This window comes from Podarcis cretensis (assembly GCF_951804945.1).
Source record: "Podarcis cretensis genome assembly, chromosome: 1".
Classification (NCBI taxonomy): Eukaryota; Metazoa; Chordata; class Lepidosauria; order Squamata; family Lacertidae; genus Podarcis; species Podarcis cretensis.
In genome coordinates, this window is record NC_137170.1 from 34,862,336 (window position 1) to 34,886,612 (window position 24,277).

The 24,277-nt window shown below is 40.2% G+C and overlaps 1 protein-coding gene across 10 annotated transcripts in view; it reads left to right on the plus strand.

The window, feature by feature from the left end:
* The window catches only part of RALGAPA1 (Ral GTPase activating protein catalytic subunit alpha 1), a 129,005-nt gene that overhangs the window by 17,085 nt on the left and 87,643 nt on the right, over positions 1-24,277 (plus strand). For all 10 annotated transcript variants that reach the window (XM_079954057.1, XM_079954060.1, XM_079954062.1 and 7 more), the window contains exons 4-16: positions 1,717-1,774; positions 2,922-2,965; positions 3,192-3,369; positions 4,772-4,887; positions 6,094-6,232; positions 7,923-8,131; positions 9,081-9,320; positions 10,241-10,429; positions 13,775-13,912; positions 15,391-15,539; positions 17,083-17,212; positions 19,063-19,300; positions 21,418-21,579. In XM_079954057.1, the coding sequence (XP_079810183.1) occupies positions 1,717-1,774; positions 2,922-2,965; positions 3,192-3,369; positions 4,772-4,887; positions 6,094-6,232; positions 7,923-8,131; positions 9,081-9,320; positions 10,241-10,429; positions 13,775-13,912; positions 15,391-15,539; positions 17,083-17,212; positions 19,063-19,300; positions 21,418-21,579 (1,990 nt within the window). The remainder of the gene's footprint in view (positions 1-1,716; positions 1,775-2,921; positions 2,966-3,191; positions 3,370-4,771; positions 4,888-6,093; positions 6,233-7,922; positions 8,132-9,080; positions 9,321-10,240; positions 10,430-13,774; positions 13,913-15,390; positions 15,540-17,082; positions 17,213-19,062; positions 19,301-21,417; positions 21,580-24,277) is intronic.

Genomic DNA, 24,277 nt, shown 5'->3' on the forward strand with positions numbered 1-24,277 from the left:
GCGCTGGGACCGAGCAGCGGGAGCGCACCCCGCCGCAGGGATTCGAACCGCCGACCTTTCGATCGGCAAGTCCTAGGCGCTGAGGCTTTAACCCACAGCGCCACCTGCGTCCCTAGGTTTCATGTTACATACCCCTTAACACATACACCAAACTGACATTTATTAAAAATTTCTCTTCCTCCCACTTTTCTAAAGAAAATCTACCAAATTCAGTTTAGAATTATATAACTCATCTGTCCCAAACAAAGATCAATTCATCCAGACTGGGGTATACACAATAATAAATCCTTGATAACTGATTTCAGCTAATTTCAAGGAAGTGATACATTTGATATAATTCTATGTCATATTATAAACAGCTGCTAGTTCAGAGTCTTAAATGCCATGCAGTGTATGGGTACTTAAAACTAGGGTTGGGAGGAGGAATCCCAAATTCTTCTGTTCTTTGAATTTTAGTCATGATTGCCAATTGTTCAGACTTCAAACAATTGAAAAAGGCGCATGTAGAGCTTCCTCCCTTGCTTGCAGCTTGGTCTGCATAGCTGGAACTTCCAAATTTGATGTTTGATATAAACATCAGCTAAGGATTTTTAAACCAATGAAGCTGTGTCAGCTTTGATCATTTCACAAAAGAAAATTGAGTCAATAGTAATCTGAAGTGCCAATTTGTCTCCACTTCTCAGGTGACATTAGAATATCCCATACAGACGCTTGTTGGCTGGGGATAAGAAATTACAGTGCAGCTTTTTTGTAATTCCAAAGCACGTTTCTTTTATGGCAACATTGTTCTTGCTTGAATTTGTTAGCACCTGAAGTGAATGTCTAATGCCAACAAGGAAAAAAAAATTCTGAAATGGAAAAAGTAGTTGGAAAACTTGTGAATAACTGATCTGAAAGCCCCTGAGGTCCTGTAATTAAAGTCCTGTAATGAAAACCAGGGCCACCTTCAGTTACTTTAAGACAGTACATAAATGTGTTAAATGACATAACATAAGATTATGCAAACTAGTTAGTTATTTATTTGTTTGTTTAAATTATAAATTATACATTATAAATAAATAGCTTTAAATTCACTGTATTTTAAACACTTTGTTCACTCTTCGAAATAAGGACAAAAAAATCCTTTAAGGAAGACTGGGAACCATTTTTGGCTTATTTACAGAATCACTGCAAAGAATTGGACTCACTAGTAGGTTTTGAGTAATCATTTACAATTACCAAAATTTACACAAATTATAAGTTAAAATATAAAAAAGGAGCAAAAAGGAAATAGGCAGGAAATAATATTATTTTGAAATAAACCAGAGAAGGGGGCTGAGGGAAGTCCAGGGGGAATGGGGAAATTTTGGAATTATGAAGTATGTTATTTGTTATGATGTAATATTGGGAAAAAATGAAAACTTAATAAAAATAATTTTAAAAAATCATTATATTTTAAACACTACTTTAACCCTTCTTGTCACAGTAGATTATTTTGTTTTCACTTCTAGTGATGGTGGTCTTCAGAAGTTTATTATCTTTGAAACTTTTAAAATACCTGTTTCTAACAGTCTTTTATTGATAATTTTAATATTTTGTTTTTATTTTGTAATCCTCATAGATGTTTTATTTCAATGAAGCTAAATAAGCATTTTTTTAAATAAGTAAATGATACCTGATAGCAGCCATTGTGCCCTAATGATTGTTCTACGTATTTATTGACTTCTACTTTTGTAGAAAATTTTACAACTTCTTCCAGAAAGAATTCATCAAAGATGGCAGTTTCACAGTATTGGTATGTATTGGTAATATGGTAATGGCACTATCATTTTTATTAATGTAATCAGTATTCTCAAGCATCAAACAAATTCTAACATTGCTTTATACAGTGTTATCTGCTGTCACGTCTAATTAGTGCTCTTGGAGAGAAAAATATTAATGTCATGGACTGAAAGAGGAGTGGCTGAATTGATGGCCTGGGAGCTAGACCAGACCTCAAAGTAAAATTACCCAGCCCCTGGCATTCTGATAAACTTTAATTAGGGTCTGATTTAAAAAGTTTGATCACTGTGTTTCAGTTGTAGGGGGAAGAAATATTTGCATGTTCCAAGAATTAGAGATATCTTACATCTCTTGTAAAATTAGTGATGTAAAACATCTCATTTTGGATTTTATATCTAATGCTGCACTGTGCCTGAGGGCTTATCCTCCATGACTGCAACAGAAATGTGGACATTTGGGTGGGCGGGGAGGGCCTAGTTTGTGGGGCAAAATGCACATCTGATCCACATGAGAAACAGAGCCGCAATACAGAAGTTGGCCATCTGGGGCTTAGCGTACCCAATTCAAAATGTTTCTTTTGTTTTGTCACTGATTAAGATAAGTTAAGGAAAATTCCATGCATTTGCTACTTTGCCAACTCATGCACACATTAGTATGTAAAATTGCTGGCAAATGCTGCATATATTAGTCATGTTTAATGCCTCTGCATAGCGTGTTACAAAGGCACAATGAATTCATTAATTGATGGGAAATTCATGATTGGAATTGAAATTAAAATATAATTAACATACATATACTTTAAATTATAAACAACATGAATTATGCATGTTTCGTACTCCCACAGAATCCATCCAACGCTGCAGTGTCTTTTTTAATTTTTTGATGGCAAACTATTACTTTTGCTGAATGTGATAATTGGAATTATTTTATTGTTTGCATGGAGAAAAGTATAGGTCCAGTTTTATTAAATCGATAGAGAAGGTGGACTTTTCTCACTTCTGGCATTAAGCTTGTTGTCAGAGGGCTTGAAGGCTCACCAAGAATAATCAAGAGTTTGCCAAGGACTTGTTATGAAGACTTTATTAAGTCCGACCGAGGGCTCTCACACATTAAAATGGCAATGAAACAACAAATACTGAATGTGTGCTTTTTCTTTTCAGGATTAATTTTAAAGAAATTACTTCACACAGGGAATTCTTTAAAGGTATGACTGATAACCTTCTTGTTTTTTCTTCGTCGAAGAAGGGGAGGGAGGTAAATAGTATTTCTAATGTTGGGCCAAATCTTTAGAAAGCTATTTAAAGGTGTCTCATTGATTGTAATTGGATTAATCTAAGAGTTGTATCAGCACTGAGTTCAGGTAACTGTTGAAATTGTAAATTTAGCCTGTAAATGTGAAATTAAAACCTTTTATCACCTTGTTCTTCAAGATTCGTCGTGAAGGTGTACGTCTCTTCCTCTTGTGGTTGCAAGCACTTCAAAATAATTGTAGTAAAGAACAGCTATGTATGTTTTCTTGTTTAATTCCTGGATTTCCATCACCGCAGTCTGAACACGGGCCTCGAACACTAGATAATCTCATTAATCCTGTGCTCAGTGTTCAAGAAAGTAAGTATGTAATGGTCATATGCATACAGTATATTTGTGATTAGTTGTTGGCACCTGACTGTCTCAAAAGACAGTAGAGTATGCCTCCGGGGTGAAATCAAACCACTGTGTTAGCAGCACAGAAGTGACCCCCCCCCCCCGGGGTGTATGGACGTCCTGGGCTGCCCAGACAACAAGCCTTTGGCCTCGCTGGTGTGGCCCAAAGGAAAGCAGAGCAATACTTTGACACCAGCTTGGCTGCAGGAGTTGCCAGAAGGAGGTGTAAAAGGCACCATCCAAGCATCTTAGGGACTCCATTCCAGATTTGTGTAGGGTTTGCTCCTTCGCCTTTACTTCTCCTGAAGATGTCGCACAATCAGTGGAGGTTTAGGATCAGAGCTTTCCTTCTCCTGGATGGGCTACCTTCCCAAGTCGATGAGCCCCATCTGCCCCTCACTTCCCTCTACAGCATGTGCAGAAAATGCCTTCTTGACCGTTGTTCAATCCGCCGGAGGCTGTCTTCGCACGCAGGGGAAGTCCCTAGCTCACCGAGGGTTTGAGACCCATCAGCTACCCTCACCTGGTTTAACCAGCCAGTCAAAGCCGTTCCCGGGGTGTGGCCACTGTCACATGCTGACAGCTTCTAGGAGCCACAGGTGAAAGCTGAGTGGGGAGTGGGGACCGAAGTTGTACACAATACCCCAGAAGGAGCATGATGTGTCCCCCACCAGAACTACTATCCTTTCCTTACACACACCCCACTACCCTTGTCATTAGTAATGCAGTCCTAAGCATATTTACCCAGAAGTAAGGCCTTCTGAGTTTGAAATTGAGTTTAGTGACTGAGATGGAGAGCATATTGCAATCTTTCACTTGTGATTCTGCACCCTTGGAAGGAATTACCATTGAACTTAGTGGATCCTCTTTTCCACCTGCTGCCTTGTGTGTCCCCAAACTGCAGTGTGTTAGCCATTGGGTAGAAGGAGGGAGCACGTCCTTTTTGATGATCCAGCCCTTGCTGGACTCCTGGTTTTTCAAGTTATTTCTACCTGAATCAGAAGTAACTCAATGCCTGGAGCTTTGGGGGAATTGCTAGAAGTGACATGCACATATCTACATAATGGATGTTATGTTGCAATTCATTCCTATCCCAGAAGGTTGGTTGATTCATAGTTGAGCACAGTGTTAAAATAGTTCCTTAAGATAGAAACGGTATTCCTTTATTGTTCTTCTATGCGTAGTTTTGTGTTCACTGATAGAATGCTCCCTGCTTTAAACAAAGGAAGCTATGTGCTTATGAACTGAGAACAATCATGCATTAGCTTTCATAATGTATTCATTTTATTTATTTGAATTTAAGGCATGCACAGTATACACTGTAACATACCCAACCTAACAACCTGAATATTTATTATTTGAGCAGCACAAGTGACTGTAGAAGAAATCACTCCACTTGTCCCCCCACAATCAGGAGATAAAGGACAGGACGATCTAACAAGCTATTTTTTAGAAGCACTTTTGAAATACATAGTAATTCAGGTATGTTGTGTTGCCTGCATTTACTTGAAGAACTGTTTTTCTAACTAATATGTAATTTTATTATTGTCGACTGCAAGAGATCCACTCCATTCCAATTTCTTTCTCTTGCTGAATAATGGTCATCTGTTTAATGCCATTTTAACAGCCTAATCGCGGGGGGCGGGGATGCTTTAAGTTTAGTATATGTATAAGTTTGGAGCTGCTGTTCTGAGAACAGAAGAGCTCTTTCCATCCCCCAAAAGGGTTGGATCCACCAGAGGCGCCTGTTCTGCCAACTAGATTTTTCAACTGGTGGAAGTCAGGGGAGGATTTTATTAGTAGTAGTAGTAGTAGTAGTAGTAGTAGTATTTGCTGATTCCTCATCTCTTCTGCATCCCCAGATCACATCCCACACTGTTCTAGGGAGTTGGTTCTTAGGGAGTTACAGGGGGGAAAGGGAATAATTTAAAATTTTCCTTCCATCCTGTGTGAGCATCCATTTTGCACATTTCTGTTCTTTGCAACTTTGGATCCAACTTATTATGTTTACCTTAATGTCTCAGAACCACTTACAGTGGATATATTGTTATATTAACTTAAAACACTTCAAGAACTAATGATCCTTACTTCCCTGTTAGAGTATTCTAATGCACATAAATGTCTCTCCCAGTGTCTTCCTCATAGTTTCTATGGGTGAATCTGGCACAAAGCAAGCTTTGCTGTCTCCTCCTTTTTTCCTTATTTACTCTCCAGTATTGAAGGGTAGATATGAGAGTACAGTGCAGTTTTCTATGTCTTTTCAGTTCATGTTTTCGTCCTTGCAGCAGGTAATAAAAAGGAAGGTGAGTGTATAGGCTGCTTCCCTTGTCTCCTCCTAGCTGTTTCTCCCTTGGCTCCTCTCTTCTGTTTCAGAAAAAATGTAGTGGCAGCAGAGTATCAATTCCTCTGTTCCATCTTGCATGCAACTCAGTCATATCAAGAGACACATGCTAAAATCTTGTACAGTGAAGGATCTGGAAGCTGGGCAAAAATGAAATTATAATTACTGCACTATTTCTGCACAGTTTTAAATAGGAGCACATTAACATGCAGAGAGAGAAACTGATGGAGAACGGGTAGTTGAATATAAATAATATTGATTCCACATACCTGTTACATTGGGATGTACTGCTACACTCTTTTTGCCTCCAGAATACCTGTAAAATAATCTAAAATTCATTTTTGTAGGTCAAAAGCCTGGAATGGAAGAACAAAGAAAACCAAGAAAAGGGATTTTCATTCTTATTTTCACATTTTAAGAAATACTACTTGCCTTATATTTTCCCAAACATGTGTAAGGAGAGCAGCTTGTATAACCCTGTACTTGGTAAGCATTATTTCAGTATCTCTTAGAAGCCTTCACCATTTGTAATATGATGTATGACACAGGGGCACAGTACTTCTGTGCTCTTCTTCTGTAGGATCAGGTCTTACATAATGGTAACGTTGCAGAAAGCCTATGCCTAGCTTTGCCTATACCTAAACTAGCAGCTCTACCATCCTGTATCTGTATTCTTACTAGGATTTGAATGGAAAAACTTTAGCTGGTTTAGTGACCCATTCTTAAGCATCTTTTGAATACAAATGTCACTTTCTTTGCATTGAGAGGAATTCAATGCTGCAATATTATGATTGTTCCATTAGCACAAGCATCTCTGCTTGCCAGATGGAACAGTCTCCCCTCTCCTCCTCCTGTACGCTGTTGTGGATTTTGTCCTGGACCCTCAAAGCCAATTTTTTGGGGGAGTGGGTGGAATGCGGATGAAGGAGAGGTCGAAAGCCCCTTTGTGCTAATAGGACTTGTTGCTCTGGCTCCTGCTAGTACAATTATTCATCTTAATCTGGCCCACTTTGTTGTAGACTGCAGTAAACTTTGGGTTGTATCCAGCAAAGTTATCCCATTTCTGCCCCTTCCTTTTCTCATGTGCCTGCATGTTACCCTGCACATCTGCTGAGGGTTGCAGAGAAACCAGAACAGATTTGGGGAGTATACTGGGGTACGAGAGGGATTGGAAATTCGTTACAAAAGCAGAAGTTCTCACACAAACAGGAATACTTCATCAGGTGCAACCCTTGATTTCAGTAATGCTGGTGCTAAAGTTGTCTCTCGTGTTTAGAACAATAATTCTTAAACTTAGCCATTTTTGCCTGTCTTTGGGTAAACTCTTCTTTGTCTGCGTAGTATTTGTAATTGTGGTTTTCTTTGTACAAGGTAGAAAGTGATAGAATCCATATCTACTCCACTACCCAGCTTTATTACACTGGACTATGCTAGAGATCCCAGAAGTACCTAGACTGTTAATCATGTACGCAGCTGCTTTCCTAAGTGGTGGCCCTCTTGTGGCAAGTTGATCAATATTCAGCAACATCTTAGCACATACATATGACTACATTCTAATAAAATGAGTTTAATCCTGAGGAAATTTAAGCCTGCTATATTAGGCCCTGAACCTCAGCACATTTACTTGGAAGTAAATTCTCTTGATTTCAACAGATTATTTCTAAGTAAGTGTGCATAAAGAGTTTCAGCTTTAGTTTGCTTTGCTATATTTTCCTAACTGTTTAAAGTCTCACTCTTTAATAATATAGTGTTTAATAATACTGTTTGAAATTAATGTGAAACATTTATAGCCATACTTTATATTAGTGGGGGGGGGGTGGAAGCATGGCATTTGAAATTATTTGCTCTTGTACAATTAAATTTCTGTAACTTTTATGTACTGTTTCAAACTTTTGAGGCAAACTCCATGTAATATCTTTCTCTCTCTCATATAGATATATATATAGCGAGAGAGAGAGAATTGATTTGTTTGGATGGGTTTCATCGCAAAATGTATTACATCTTAGTAATGCCTGGTGTAACTCCTATCTAGTTGTATAGTGGCTAACTACTTTTTAATTAAAATTCCTTCATCATCACTTTTTTTTATGTACCCAGAAATCTGAAATGGGTATATTGGCTTTGATTGGATGCTTTCTATCCCCTTATTATTTAGAAATTGTTTTCTTCTCTATAGAGATACCGCAGACGAGACCAAAGCCACATTATGTAATGATAAAGAAAGATGCTGAAACCAATGAAGCAATATATTGCACAAAGGAACCCTTCCTTAAGGCCCGGGTTATTGTCATCCGATGGTTGGTGTCTTTCTGGCTTGAGCCAAAACCTCACGCAGGACCTCAGATTCCTGGAATGGAGGGTGAAACTGTGCCAAAGAATATTCAGGTAGAGCCAAAAAGGTGATTTGGGTGGGACTGAATAGGGATGAGACAGATCCTACTATTTTACTTATTTCACATTTATCCCACTCTCCTTTGAAGGAGCTCTTGGTTCTCCTCACAACCATGTGAGGTAGACTAAACCAAGCATGATAAGTCTAAGGTCATTTGGTCAGCTTTGTGGCTGAATAGATTCTGGCTTTGATTTAAGCACACACATCCCTCGTGTATTCACACTTGATTTCAAATCATGCCTCCTACACTTTAGTCATTGCAGTACAGTTTATTTATTTATTCCTTTGTACAAACAATAATATAACACACTCTCAAACATCAGGGGTGTGTACAGCAATATAAAAATATTTGTTAAGCTGTTAGAAGCAGTACATAACCATCACTAAGAAGACTGGCGACTCAAGAAAACTGTAAACAGCTTCATAGGCCTATCAGTATAAAAAGTCTTCAAGAGGTCCCTGAAAGTCAAATCCTGGATGCATGCCAAATCTCTACTGGAACAATGTTCCATTGTCCAACTTCTGGTTGACACCAGTGCTCTTCTGGATGATCTCAGTGATGTAAGAGCTCAGGCGCTCCTTAAGGTATCCTGAATTCAAGTTGTAGAGAACTTTGTACACCAACTCAAGAGGCTTGAAACAGGCTTGATAGCATATGGGCAGCCAGTGTAGATATTTTAATGCTGTCGGCTGTCCGTCCCCGCCAGCAGTCTAGCCACTGCATTCTGCTGCCCCTGGAACTTCCAGATCAGGCCCAAGGGCAGCTCCACACAGAGCACACTGCAATACTCTATTGCAATTATTGTTTGGGGAGAAATTAAACTTCTTATTTCATACTTTAGCCAGTACACCACACCACCTCTCAGCAGTGCTTTCTCGCAGTAGAACCATTTAACCTAGAAGGTCAGGCTGTCATAAGTATATTTTCATTTCTGGTTTTAGAGAGCAGCTGCTAGCCTGGTATCTAGAGAAGACAGCAAAAATGACAGTACTGACAGACCTGATAGAAATGCAGAGCCAGAACAGTCTCATTCCAACACAAGCACACTAACTGAAAGAGAACCCAGTTCCTCCAGTCTTTGCAGTATTGATGAAGAACATCTAACGGACATTGAAATAGTTCGCAAAGTGTTTTCTTCAAAGAGAAGTAACGTTAATTTTCTTACAGAAATCTTTCGTCAGGTAAATAATTCCTCTATTTCTGAAAAAACATGCATAAACTTCTCCATCATACTCATCCAGAGAGAATTAGTAGTTGTCATAACCCACTAGGCATTTGTCTATTTACAAGTTTGCTTCTGATTTTATTTAAAGAAATGCTCTCCCCTGTAATATCAATGTGTGCACCATCATCGTTTTTCAGATATTGCTGATAAATATTTGCACGTAGCTTGGCATAGACTAATGTGAAAGTGTCAAGCATCTGCAGTTTGGTCTTGCTAATTGTCAGTTAAACTCGCCTGACTTCCATTGCTCTTACGATTCCTAGCAACCTCTACGAAAAGGGCCTGTTGGCAGACTGGGTAGCAGCCCATGTTTACAACTCTCTATGTTCTATACACTTGAACTCACATGTTTTTGTTCTTTGTGTTTTTCCTTCCTTGCCCTTGGCTGCCCTTCTAGATGTTCATTTAAAAGTCCTGTATTTGTTCAAACCAAATTTGTCTATAATACTTCCTTTAAAAAATGAGAAATGCCTTGAAAGAAACTTTTCACAAGAGCTGGATTCCATTTGTACAATTTTGGAATAGATGCAGACCAGCATTGTTAGCACCAGCTGATATTTTGATGACGTTTTGTTGAACTATTAAGTCTTCCAAAGGACCTAGCCATTTTATATAGTACAATTTTCTGTCTATTGCTGTTGGTAAATGGATATGGAAATAGTATATTTTCTTCTTTTTATATTTTTGTGCACTGTATTTCTTCTCTTTATATATTTGTCCATATATCTATTCAGGTAGTAAAAAATACTTTAACATGAAAACCAGTTGGGTAGCTTTTAAATCAATTCTTTAAGATGAAGTACATGAATGCTAGAATTGTTGTAGGGGGCACTAATGTTCCGTGATAAATGCTATGAGCTTTCCCCCCTCTACTAGGCATTTTTACTGCCAATATGTGAAGCAGCAGCTATGAGGAAGGTGGTAAAAGTATATCAGGAGTGGATCCAACAAGAAGAGAAGCCTTTATTTATGAAAGAACCAGAAGAAGTTGTGTCATCAAGTATAGACTGTGATGAAAATATTACAGAACATAATTCATCAGAAAAGGGAAAAGAAAGGGAGGAGGTAAACATATCAGAATTTCTTCAAGTTGTTCAGTTTCTATTTTTACAAAGTAGCAAATGTACTTCCCATATCTCCACACAGCAGCATTTTCTTACATTACAGATTTTGGGAAAGAGATTAGCGAATAATAAGATGTTGACTTAAAACAGTCTAGTGTCAATCATATTTGCTTTGAGTTAAATATACTAGGACATATCAAATGATATTCCATCAAACACTTTTTGGTTTTGGCTTTCTAAACAGATGTTACTTTTTAATGCTTTGTCAGTATTAAGTGCACTTTCACCTTCTTCCTTTTGTTGGGAATCAAGCTGCACCATAATGATTTACTTGAATCTGGCTTTTCTCTCTCTCGTGGTGTTTATATGGCATTCTTCATCATCTGGAAAATGATTGATGGGAGTTTAAGGATTGCAGCAATAGCAGTAGTAAAGGTTACAAGACTTCCTGGAAAGAGACAACCCACGCGTCAGTGGGAACTGACTTCTGCAACCATAAGAAAAAAGAGGTGGCAAGTAATCAAAACCTGAAGCCCACAGAAGGGGGAAACCAACCTTCTAAACTGCTAGGTCAAAAGATTAGTAGAGAAGGAAGTTCAGGCTTTAAAACAGGAATGAGAACCCAGATCTAAATATCCTACCCATAAGCCGCTCACCACTTGTCTAGAAGAGATCTGTAGTGTAGCTGTGCTGACACTTGGATTAAACGCAGATACTCCAACTAGAGTTAGTGGAAGTGTTGTTCTACCTTATAATAAAATAAAGTGTTTCCAAAGGATGAAGAATGTCATGCCTTCAAAAAAATAAAGAGAGAGAGGAGAAATGAACAGAGAGAATGCGGAACTGTGAATTTTTTAAAAGCAAAAGCTGAAAATTTCCAAGCAGAATATGAGCCATCCTAGTATGGGTTAAGCAGGCCCTCCCACTTGCTCTAGGCAGAAAATTGTGTGTCTAAATTTCTGCTAGGAAAGGTTCATTCATGGTAAGTACCCATTGTTCCATTCCACCAATTGCTTGGTGGAGGAGCAGAAGGGAAGGCGGAACATACCGTATTTTTCGCTCTATAGGACGCACTGGACCATAGGATGCACCTAGTTTTAGAGGGGGAGAACAGGGGAAAAAAAATTCTCCCCCACTCTGCACAACGCCCCTTCAGCGAAGCGGCAGGAGAAACGGAGCCCCTTCCATTTTTTCTCCCGCTTCGCTGAAGGGGCATTGCGCAGAGAGGGGAAACTGTGTAGTGCCTCTCCAGCGAAGCGAAGCCTAGAGAGCAAGAGGGTTCGGTGTGCACCGACCCCTCTTGCTCTCCAGGCTTCAAGTGGCTATCCACAAGCCTTCAGAGTGCGGCAGGAACTCCCGCTGCGCTCTGAAGGCTTGCGGATAGCCGCCCGAAGCCCCCGGAGCGCAGCGGGAATTCCCGCTGTGCTCCGGGGGCTTCAGGTGGCTTCAGCGAAAGCAACACGAAGCCTCCGGAGCGTGGAGGGAGCGCTCCCTCTGTGCTTCGGAGGCTTCGTGTTGCTATCGCTGAAACCAAGGAGCCTGCATTCGCTCCATAGAACGCACACACATTTCCCCTTAATTTTTGTTTTTTTAAAAAAATAATTTTTATTAACAGGCCAATCACATCACATTATCCAAATCACATTAGTTCCAAATTATACAGCAAAATTTTAAATTTTGTTGGGGGTACCCATACATCAAGCTCCGCACGAGTCCAAAACTCCGAACGAGTCCAAACATCACTTATATTACTGCTTTAATTAGCTGTGGGTTAAAGCCTCAGCGCCTAGGACTTGCCGATCGAAAGGTCGGCGGTTCGAATCCCTGCGGCGGGGTGCGCTCCCGCTGCTCGGTCCCAGTGCCTGCCAACCTAGCAGTTCAAAAGCACCTCCAGGTGCAAGTAGATAAATAGGGACCGCTTACCAGCGGGAAGGTAAACGGCGTTTCCGTGTGCGGCTCTGGCTCGCCAGAGCAGCGATGTCACGCTGGCCACGTGACCCGGAAGTGTCTCCGGACAGCGCTGGCCCCTGGCCTCTTAAGTGAGATGGGCGCACAACCCCAGAGTCTGTCAAGACTGGCCCGTACGGGCAGGGGTACCTTTACCTTTTACCTTTATCCAGTTCAATCCAGATAGTCCTTTATTATTCTTTCTCTTCTTGTTGTTATCGTATATTCCTTTCTTTGCGATCTCTGATAATTTTCACAAGCAGATTGAAAACAGGCATCCTCTGTGTGGGTTTTGTACTCTCCAAAGATCATAACACACTTCCATAAAAATAAAAAAAAATCTTCAGTCTATCCTTTACTTTTTTCAGGCTTGCCAAATAAATCAAATGAATCAGGAGGTTCTGTCAGGTCAAGCTTGCGTTCCAACATTCCTTCTCTTTCGAATGATCCTGATTCTCCTCCCCCTGTCCTTCTTTCTCCGGCAAGCCTGTCTTGGCGAGATGCCATTTTTTAACTGCGTCATAAAAATTTTCCTCTTTCTCACCATTCACCAATCCTCTCTCCTGTTATAATCCATCCCACACAGTTCTTGAATTCCTGCTTGTGATTAGTAAAAACGCAACGATCTTATTTCTATCTGGGGTGAAGGGTTATTAATATCACATCGCGCAAAGAAAAAAAAAGGTTTTTTTCCTCCACCCCCCCCCCTTCATTCCAAACATACAGTCTCCTAGTGGTGATTCATCAGAAGATTTACTTATCCATCCGTCACTCCCGGTCACAGAGATCCATTAATCAGCAGTCTTATCTCTCGAACATTACTTGATGTATGTGCTTCAGCTTCATTCCAATCGTATGTTTCCAATTATAATTCCGAGCTGAAGCTAACCAGCACGCGCTAATTGGAATCGGCGTCAGGAAGATCTGACTTCACCAAGGGCTCGTGCCAAATGTTCGGCACCCCCATCTCTCGGATCAGGGGGTGCATTGTGAACACCACTGGCAAGGCAGCCCCCCCGTCTCCTGGGAGGGTAGGAAGACTGCATACTTCCCATAGCAGCCCCTTAATTACCTCGTATGGGTCAGGGAGATGTTATTGTCGGCCATCTTCCAACGCGCCACCTGGTGGCCCCTTCCCCTTAATTTTTGGAGGGGAAAAAGTGCGTCCTATAGAGTGAAAAATATGGTAATTCAGCTTCCTGCTGCCCCTCCGAATAGCTGGTCCTTAGGCTTTTTCAAGAGCTGCACAAGCTGCCCTTCAGCTTTATTATTGGGAAGGAGAACCACATGTGCAGCACCCTTTCTGTATGCCATGCCTCATCAAGCTGGGTTAACGTGTGAGACTGAAACCGTATCTATGGGAAGTTGGAAAGAAAAAATTCCCTCCTGTATGTTTTAGGAAATCATGGGTAATTCTGGTCCTGTTCGAAATCCAAGCTGGACAAAAAATGGTTGTTATCAGGAGATTCCCCATAAAATAGCTGACTTGGATGTCATAGAACAAGGCATACGAGCCGGGGTCCAAGCAGTACTGCAGGTAAGGGATATATTCTCATTTCATTTTTCCATCTCACAGTGAACATTTTCCAAATATATATACTGTTGCATGCCCTGTAACCTTTGCGTAATATTTTCTTCTGAATATAAATATACAGGAACGTACGTTGCAGTGCTAACAGTATAATCCTATACATTATTTCCATTTTTAGCAAAGTTGGTTTATTGAGTTAATAAAACACTGTTTTCCACTTGATATTTTGTTCCATATCCATAAGTTCTCATATCCATAAGTTTTCACACATGCATCAAAATGCATTGCGGTTTCTAGGATGTTGCTGGTGAATCCAAACCAGTCTATATTAAGCCATACATGAAAATCTAATGCTATTGACTAGATTTCAGAGGGAATGTATATGTTGTTCACTTGAACTGTGCAACTTCCTCTTATGGCAGCAACATTCTGCACATCCCACAAAAAAACACTCCCCACCACCACCCAAAAAAGCCCCCTGCCTGTCATGAAAGGAAAACTGACAAAATCCTCCAGATTCACAGAGGATTTATGTTTTTGACCATAAAAGGACAGGATGGTAATTAGATTAGGAGGAGGGAGATGGAAAACTCAAATAATAAATAAGTTGAATGGGCCACAGTCCATATCAAGGCAGTCTCAAGGTTGGCAACTCTCGTAACAGCATAATATATAAATGCAATTACTCAGATGTCACAGAAAATAAACCACAACTAGAACTGAAGTAAAATCTTTGACTTTATGACGCATTTAAATAATTGTTTCCACTTACTAACAATTTAGATGACTAGATTAGGTTAGTAGATTGTGTCTATCCAATGCCAATTTAGTGCAATGTTTCATAAACCCAAAGATTTTGCTTTAGTTCATGTCATGTTTTATTATGTATGACTGATTTATTGCATTTCTGTTCAGCTCTGTTTACAGTTTGCAGTAGTCATTTGTTAGAAAAATCTGTCCAAATGAAGTTATAACCTCTGGTTCTGGAGGAGAGTATAATTTTGGGATCACTTGGGCAGAGTATAATTTTAGGATCACTTGGGCATGTTCCATTGTATTCTGTTGGCTCTAACTTTGAGTGCCTAGTAAGTCTAAATGTTCTTCAGTGCATTTTATTCCAACTGTGATAGCAAGCAGGTGTCGAAACCACTCACATTTTTCTCAGCAAGTTTCAGACAATTTTAAATTAAATCTAATGTTTGCATTTATGTTAAGTATCACTTTATGGAATATATGCAGAGACATTTGAGTATCTTTCAGGGCCCCATTCTGAGCTTCTAAAATGTAAAAAAACAAAACCACAACCCTGTGATTTGTACTTGTGTTTGAAGTGTTTTTCCACTCATTAAAGTATGCCAAATTAGACTTTATTCAACTAACCCTGATGACATCCCAGTTCTTCTGCAGTAGTAATATGATTAATCAGTGCAGCCAAGTTTAGCTGAATTCTCAAAATAATGGTTCTTATTTCCCTTTAATCACAGGTTTTCATAACAAATTCCTCAAATATATTTCTTCTTGAGCCAGCAAATGAGATTAAAACACTGCTGGATGAACATACGGATATGTGTAAACGCATTCTTAATATCTACCGTTACATGGTAGTGCAAGTAACCATGGACAAGAAGACTTGGTAAAGTGTTTGTTTTTTATAATGGGGTTACACTGGTTTATTATTATTCCTTCAAGTAATATATATGGGTTATCTCTCCATGGCCAGGAAGCTTACTTGATGGTCTTCAGCAAATTACTTGTTCTTAACCTAATTTATCTGCGGTATAATAATAATAATAATAATAATAATAATAATAATAATAATAATTTATTATTTATACCCCGCCCTTCTGGCTGGGCCTCCCCAGCCACTCTGGGCGGCTTCCAAAAGAATATTAAAATACTATGATACATCAAACATTAAAAGCATCCCTAAACAGGGCTGCCTTCAGATGTCTTCTAAAAGTCTGGTAGTTGTTGTTCTCTTTGACATCTGGTGGGAGGGCATTCCACAGGGAGGGCGCCACTACCGAGAAGGCCCTCTGCCTGGTTCCCTGTAACTTGGCTTCTCGCAGTGAGGGAACCGCCAGAAGGCCCTCGGTGCTGGACCTCAGTGACCGGGTAGAACGATGGGGGTGGAGATGCTCCTTCAGGTATACTGGACCGAGGCCGCTTAGGGCTTTAAAGGTCAGCACCAACACTTTGAATTGTGCTCGGAAACGTACTGGGAGCCAATGTAGGTCTTTCAAGACCGGTGTTATATGGTCTCGGTGGCCGCTCCCTGTCACCAGTCTGGCTGCTGCGTTCTGGATTAGTTGTAGTTTCCGGGTCACCTTCAAAGGTAGCCCCATGTAGAGTGCATTGCAGTAGTCCAAGCGGGAGATAACCAGAGCATGCACCACTCTGGCGAGGCAGTCCACAGGCAGATAGGGTCTCAGCCTGCGTACCAGATGGAGCTGGTACACAGCTGCCCTGGACACGGATTTAACCTGTGCCTCCATGGACAGCTGTGAGTCCAAAATGACTCCCAGGCTGCGCACCTGGTCCTTCAGGGGCACTGTTACCCCATTCAGGACCAGGGAGTCCTCCACACCTGCCCGCCTCCTGTCCCCCAGAAACAGTACTTCTGTCTTGTCAGGATTCAGTCTCAATCTTCCTTGTAAGGCCAAATTGTGTGTTATGTATGTCATTATGAGTTGGTTTGGAGGAAGGGCATTGAGATGCAAATAGGATGAATACATAATGTAACTATTAAGTAATACCTCATAAGTGTGCAAAGTCAGCATTGTTTGAGTTAAGTCCCCCCACCCTGCATAGAAAATGAAAGAAGCTGGAAATTTAGTTCATAATGATCATGAATTAATAACCTCTATATAGTCAATGCAGCTGCATAGTGGCATGTGTCAAGTTCCTTCACTGTCTTTCTGTGGATGCCAGGAGACTGAGGGTGAAATACATTTCCAGAATCCTCTTCAACTTCCGTTTCACTGGATCTGGTTTGAGTAAGATGTCAGGAGGAAAGTAGCAACGAATGGTAAAGGCCATAATGTCAGAGGGATCAGTTAAAAAACTGCCTTTGCCACCGAAGTGCTTCTCATGAATAATGCTAAAAGGTGCTTGAGATGCTTATGTAAAATGTATATGAGTCCACATATTATACAGAGTCTTACGTTGCTTTTCAGGGAACAGATGCTGCTTGTGCTTCTCAGGGTCACAGAATCGGTACTGAAAATACCATCTCAAATTTTTCTACAGTATCAAGGAAGAAAGAATTCAACATTAGCAGGAAGGCTTGCTGGACCTCTTTTCCAGGCAAATTAATAAATATTAATTTTATTATTGTTCTGAGCCTTATCAGGTTGCGTTCAGCTCACCTAAGGTGACTTTCACTCAGCACTGCATTCAGATGAGATACCTGTTTACCTACTTACATTTTCATAAGCCACCTTACAGTGCAAGCTCTTTCAAGATGCATATAATTTATTTTTTAAAAAATGCCATAAATTACAAACCAGACAATAAATCATTATGCATGTGAAGTTCAGTTGCACGTAAGAATCACTACTAAATATATAGACACCCCACTTTGAATATTGCATTGATTTTGTACTAGTAATAATTTGAGGATTTCATGCAGCTAAGGCTGCATTTCTCCCTGTATGTATCTTTAGCTTATTATTTTTGCAAAATATATTATATGATCTGTGGAGATTTGGACTACTAATGTGATTCTTGAGAGTCACTATCAGTGTAAGTGAAGGAGATGGATGTGCAAGGTAAACACATCTTACATCCTGAGTCTGACATTTAAAGCTGTTCTAGAAAGATGAGGAATTGGTAACATCCAAATAGAAATAGGGAGGGAGAGAATATGTGGTGTTATGGCAGAACAGTAAGTTGCACACACGTGTGTGTGTAACAGAAGCTTTATGGCTACTTTTGAAAGGGAAATTTAGATTTGGGAAGAGATGATTTAGAGCAGAGACATGGGAGGGATAAGGGTGATTATCTCTTCTATTATCTTTCTGCTGTAGCTCTTTCTTCCTGGCTGTTTTCTCCCACAAGGATTAGGACACCTGTTTTAAAAAGTAAACACATTTCTGAAATCAGATACAGCAGAAACTCAAGGGTAGAGAAAGGGATAAGCAACTCCTCATCACCATTTCTCCACTCCCAACGCAGTTTAAACCTAATAGAAGTAGCCATCAGATTTTTCTTACACACATGTTTGTAAAATGGTTGTCTCTCTAAATTAGGTGATGAAGTGCTTCTAATATATGAGGTTAGGTCACCTATAGTGGTGATAAGTTGTGAAGCTTCTTAAAATCCTGTTTGGATAACATTAGCAAACTCTGCTAATAAATAATACAATGAAAATGGATCAGTCTTACATATGAAGTGGATTCTCAATCAGATTACTTTGTTAATGTGCTTTGGTGACTAGGGGCAGGAATGTAATGAACTTGGAGTAAATATTTCTACATGAAATATTTCTCAGGGGCTCATTTAAGACAGTGTGCAACCTTTAATCCCAATAATGACAGAACTTGCAGGTGGAGAATCCTTTATTTTTATATATCTCTATTAATGGTAGGGGAACCATTATTTGAGTTTATACTTCATCATTTCTTTGAATTTATTTTTGTGCTTTTGTCCTACCAGGCTCTGACGCTTTGTGGTTTACATTTTCTATTCTTTGTTTTCTTTTGTTATATTTCTTTTCGGGGGTGGACAAAGCAATAAATATATATATGTATTAAGAAAATACATGTAAAAAGTAATGTCAGATGTACTGTGGCAGATGGGGACATTTTTATTGAATGAAGTTGCTTATGGTGAATGTTTCATTTAGAATTTAAGGCCAGCACAACATAAGGCTGACTGAAACATCTGGTCCTATATCTGTTCCTTTGTTCTAATTGATTGAGGCTGTTTCTTACAACTTAGTTTAAATCCCCCAAGGCCCATCCAAGTTTATCAGTTGTTAACAAAGAAAGGAGTGAAAATAAACACTTTAGTTAAAATGTATTCTCCACAGTTAACGTAGCTATGCTGCTCTCTTATATTTTTACCGTGTCTTTGAATGATTTGAGTTCCCTAACTCTCTTATGTTGCCATGTGATAAATATTACTATATTCACTATCTGCGTGTTTGTTTGTAGACTCTCATAGTAGCTTGGATCAAGGCAAATCTAAATGTGTACATCTCCCGGGAACTTTGGGATGACCTTTTGTCAGTATTGTCATCATTGACTTATTGGGAAGAGCTGGCCACAGAGTGGTCACTGACTATGGAGACTCTAACAAAAGTATTAGCTAGAAACTTATACAGCTTGGATCTCAGCGACCTCCCGCTGGATAAACTAAGTGAACAGAAACAAAAGAAACATAAAGGCAAAGGTAAGGCAGACAGGCTTCAGAAACTAATTTAAAAATGTCCGTTAATGTATGAAAGGAAGTATATACAAATGATCATTGCATAAGAGGTGAGGTGGAAACTGCACGCATCCTTTAAAAATATGTGTGGGAGAGATACTGAAATTTCCTTAACAATGCTTACATTTAAGTACGAACTACATTAGGATGTGATATAGTACAGTGGTGCCTCGCAAGACGAAAAGAATCCGTTCCGCGATTCTCTTCGTCTAGCGGTTTTTTCGTCTTGCAAAGCAAGCCCATTGACGGCTTAGCGGATTACCGCTATTAGCGGCTTTTAGCGGCTTAGCGGATCAGCTGATAAGCGGCTTAATGGCTTAGAAAAAGGGGGGAAAGGGGGGAAAAACCCGCAGGAACTCGCAAGACATTTTCGTCTTGCAAAGCAAGCCCATAGGGAAATTCGTTTTGCGAAGCGCCTCCAAAACGGAAAACCCTTTCGTCTAGTGGGTTTTCCGTCTTGCGAGGCGTTCGTCTTGCAGGGCACCACTGTAGTCATGCTTGAAGGCCAGTTTTATGACCCTTCAGTTCATTTTTAAAAATCCGGATGAATCATCCTTTTGAAGAGTTAGTGCACATTTGCCCCACATCCAGTGCAGTTGCTGATTATGGCTTCAGTTTCTGGTTTGGCTACAGGCAAATAAATCCCTCATTAAAGTGGAAGTTGCCCATAATGTCTCAATGTCTGAAATTCTGAGGAGTCTGTTTCTGAAAATATACTTTGACTTCTTGGGCGAAACAGCAGGCTCATATACTCATGAAATAAATAGTCTACAAGACAGGACTGCAGTTTACCACTTGATGTGGAGTCCTCCTTGGGCAGCAAATCTGTTCTTAGTAAACGATTAAAATAGACCTGGCGCCAGGAAAGTGTTCTGTTTTGAATGTGAGGCTGGAACCCTTGCCACCTGCAGACCTACTCATGAGTGAGCACTCTTAACATGATTATAGTTACAGGTGGTAGCCGTGTTGGTCTGTCATAGTTGAAACAAAACAAAACAAATTAAATTAAATTAAAAAATTCCTTCCAGTAGCACCTTAGAGACCAACTAGATCTGAAGAAGTGTGCATGCACACAAAAGTTCATACCAATAACTAACTTAGTTGGTCTCTAAGGTGCTACTGGAAGGAATTTTTATATTTTTTAAATTTTATTTCTTAACATGATGTTGCTGTTGCTACTGCATATGCCAGAATGGGGATGTTTACTGTCTTTTGCTCTTTGAAAGCACAGGTGGCATACTAAGATTTTTTTTAAAATTTGAACCAAACTTAGATGGTGCCAAGAAGCCCACAGGTGAATGCTTACTATGATTAATAGTAGTAAATAAAGTAACAATTTGTTTTGACTCGTAGCAGGCATAGTTCTGTCAAATTATAGGGAAGGTTTATAAGCCTAAATGTTCAGCACAACAGTAGTAATGGTGGCTTGTATCAGAAAGGGAAGAGCATTATGCAGGTTTCAATTAATGAGTCCCTGCACAAGGACTTCCACTTATGTGATGGGGCTTTCCTCCCTCCTCTAGCTACACTCCTGAAATTGGCTTGAAGTGTTGGGAACACCCCCAGAACACACGAGGGGAGATCATTCCATCTGGGAAGCCAAAATACTTGCCCTGATGGAAAGATTGCCTTAACACAACATCGAATTCCTGCCAATAGATTAAATAACTGGTTGGTATAATTGGGTGTGGCTTTAGTAGTGAGATTTAAATTAAAGAAGATGGAACAAACACACACACACACACACACACATTTCTCCATGGGGAAGCCTTTGCTTATTTACCCGAATGATACTCAGAATAAATTGTGATTAACATTCCTTTTTTATGTTTTAGATAGTTATCTACAGCTTGATTATATTATAGATCTTTCAATATAGAATTGAGTTGAGACCAAAAATACAATTATTATTTAAATACTGTTTTGGTAGTAATATGTTAAAGCTGGGTGGAAAACATAATGATCACCATTGGTAATTATTATTATTTCATTTCATTTATACCCTTCCCATCTGGCTAGGTTTCTGTGGGATGGACAGATATGTAATCATTGATATGTTCTGTCTCCCCTCTACCTTTCAGGAGTTGGGCATGAGTTTCAAAAGGCATCGGTTGATAAGTCGTTTTCAAGAGGCTGGAGTCGTGATCAGCCTGGACAAGCCCCAATGCGACAGCGTAGTGCAACAACTACTGGATCTCCAGGAACAGAAAAGGCCAGAAGTATTGTGCGACAAAAAACAGTTGGTATGTAATAGAGAACATAGATGTTACACAAACAAAGTCAGAAGGGAAATTAATAGACCGAATGCATGTAAATAACTTTCTACATATGCTTTGGGTGTGTCACAACTAGTAATACATTTTTGTATGCAAGTCTAGGCAGTCTTGTGTGGTGTGAGATGAAGAAGTAATTGCCCTTTGACTGTTAGATGCAAATTATTTTTACAGATATACCCAAACACGTGGTCATTATGCACTGATCCTGTGATCCATTATATATGTACCACATAAGGATTTGTCTTATACAACTGCAATCTTGTGTAGATTTCATCATAGACCCATTGCAAGCACAGCATCTACAGTTGCTACTACATGTGCGGCTATCCCTACTTCTGATGGCATGCTGCATAGATACCTCTGTTTCAAAAGACATCTGTTATGGACAAATTTATGAGCTAGGCTAGAGCACAGCATCCTAGGATGTAAGGGAAACTGGCAAGATCTTTTCTAGTAGCAAGTGTTTCTGTGTGTTTCAAACCAGAATTAGCTGGCTTTGTGTTCTAGCACACCTGTTACAAAAAAAAAGAGCTATAGCTAAGATGTTAATTGCACACAGCTTGTATGATATCTCTGAGGTGGCAACCGACCTTGGAAGGATCCCAGACAACCTGAGACCATCTCCGTCATACATATTTTATTTCATTTCATTTCACTTCACTTTCCCAAACTTTTCAAAGCTGTCACTCACACTGTATATGGCAGTATAAAATAATAAATAATGCTACAATCAGCCAGCCAGCAGCTTAGCCATCCTGGCACAAACATGTAACCTGTTCTCACATTTCCAGTACTAGCTGAGATTTATAAATATCTGACTTTTCACTATTGATCTTGGAATGTTCCAGTCTAAAACAGAAAGCTGTGCCTCTGCATACTTCTCATTTTCTTATTCACATGAAACTATTAGCTGCTTTCCCCCAGACATACGACTCTTGGCACTAAAACCAAGAAAGCATTTGATATGAGAGCAAATTGATTATTAATAATTAGGCATATCTGAATCTCTAACAAGCCCCTCCCCTTTATTGCTTGCTGTCACATGTTACAGAGTTTTGTATTAATTACCAAAGCACTCCCCCCCCCCCAGCCTTATTGAGCTCTCAAATGCGGTAATTTCTTTCCTTAGTTGACTCAGTGCCTTCATAGAATGCACATATACTATAATTGCATTAATACCAAACAATCTGGACCCCCACAGTTGCAGCAATTGGGTGAAGTGCAAGACTTAATATCCAGGTATTAGTTGGGCTCAACCATGAAGAATTTCCTACCAAGAATGTTGTGTGCTTTTCTTAATGAACTGTCCCTTAGTCCTTACCTCTTTTGCTGCCCTGTCCCAAGTGTAGGACACTATTGTTAAACTGAACAACAACAGCCACTATATCACCCACCTCTGTGCCTACGTCCATTTCAAAACCTCAAATTCATTCTCCAAATGGAATCCCTCTACTTAATTTGATGTCTTCCGTTTCACATGTCTTCAGTTGTACCACTTAGTGCAAATTCCTTTCTTGCTCTGTCTTTAAGTTTTTCATGATAAAAGTTTTTCATTCCCATTTTCAAAGTGTTTTCCCCTCTTTCCCCCCAAGTCATGCACACCCACTCATCAGCTGATGTCACTGGTGTCTGTAGCTCATGAGCAGGACCCCATCCTTTAAACTAGTGAGAGGACAAAGGAGCCTGGACAATGCTGGCCTCTGTTTCCTCTCCCTGCCACCCACTTAAAGGAAAAATGCAGAGCTGCTTCAGAGGGTGCTTTTGCCAAGTGCTTTTAGGCAGTCCACATGCTCCTGTCCCGAGTGGTTCAGGCTGGAGTGTGGTGACTGTCTTAAAACACTTCGCAGGTTCCTCAGTGCCCAACTGCTAGAGGTGTGCAGGGACTGCCCATATGTCAGACGTGTGATATCATAATGTTACAATGTTATTGACAGGTGGGCAGGCCCCTCACACCTATCCATGAGGCCAATCTTGATAAGGATCTGGCCCATGGAACCGAAAAAGTTCCCCACATTTGATACAGAGTGTTTCACTAAAGGGAAACCCAGATGTGAGACCTGAAACACTGTTACGGACTTACTTGTGCTTAACCTGAAGCTCATAGGATTTTATGTCCCAGTGTGCATCCATTAACTCTGATTGTGTACCAAATGTTAGCATAGCAGTTTGTAATTGAGGCTGTTGTACAGCCACAGAGACTATGTATCATGTTTGAGGCTGCTGTTATTCCTTATTAAAAAGGTAAAGGGACCCTTGACCATTAGGTCCAGTCGTGGCCGACTCTGGGTTGCGGCGCTCATCTTGCTTTATTGGCCAAGGGAGCTGGCGTACAGCTTCCGAGTCATGTGGCCAGCATGACAAAGCCGCTTCTGGCAAACCAGAGCAGCACACGGAAACACCGCTTACCTTCCTGCCGTAGCGGTACCTATTTATCTACTTGCACTTTGACGTGCTTTCGAACTGCTAGGTTGGCAGGAGCAGGGACCGAGCAACGGGAGCTCACCCCGTCACGGGGATTCGAACCGCCGACCTTCTCATCGGCAAGTCCTAGGCTCTCTGGTTTAACCCACAGCACCACCCGCGTTAACCACAGTATGTTGCATCAAAGCCACTGAAAACTGCAGGTCCACAACGATTGCTTAAACACCGGGGTGAACTCAGTGGA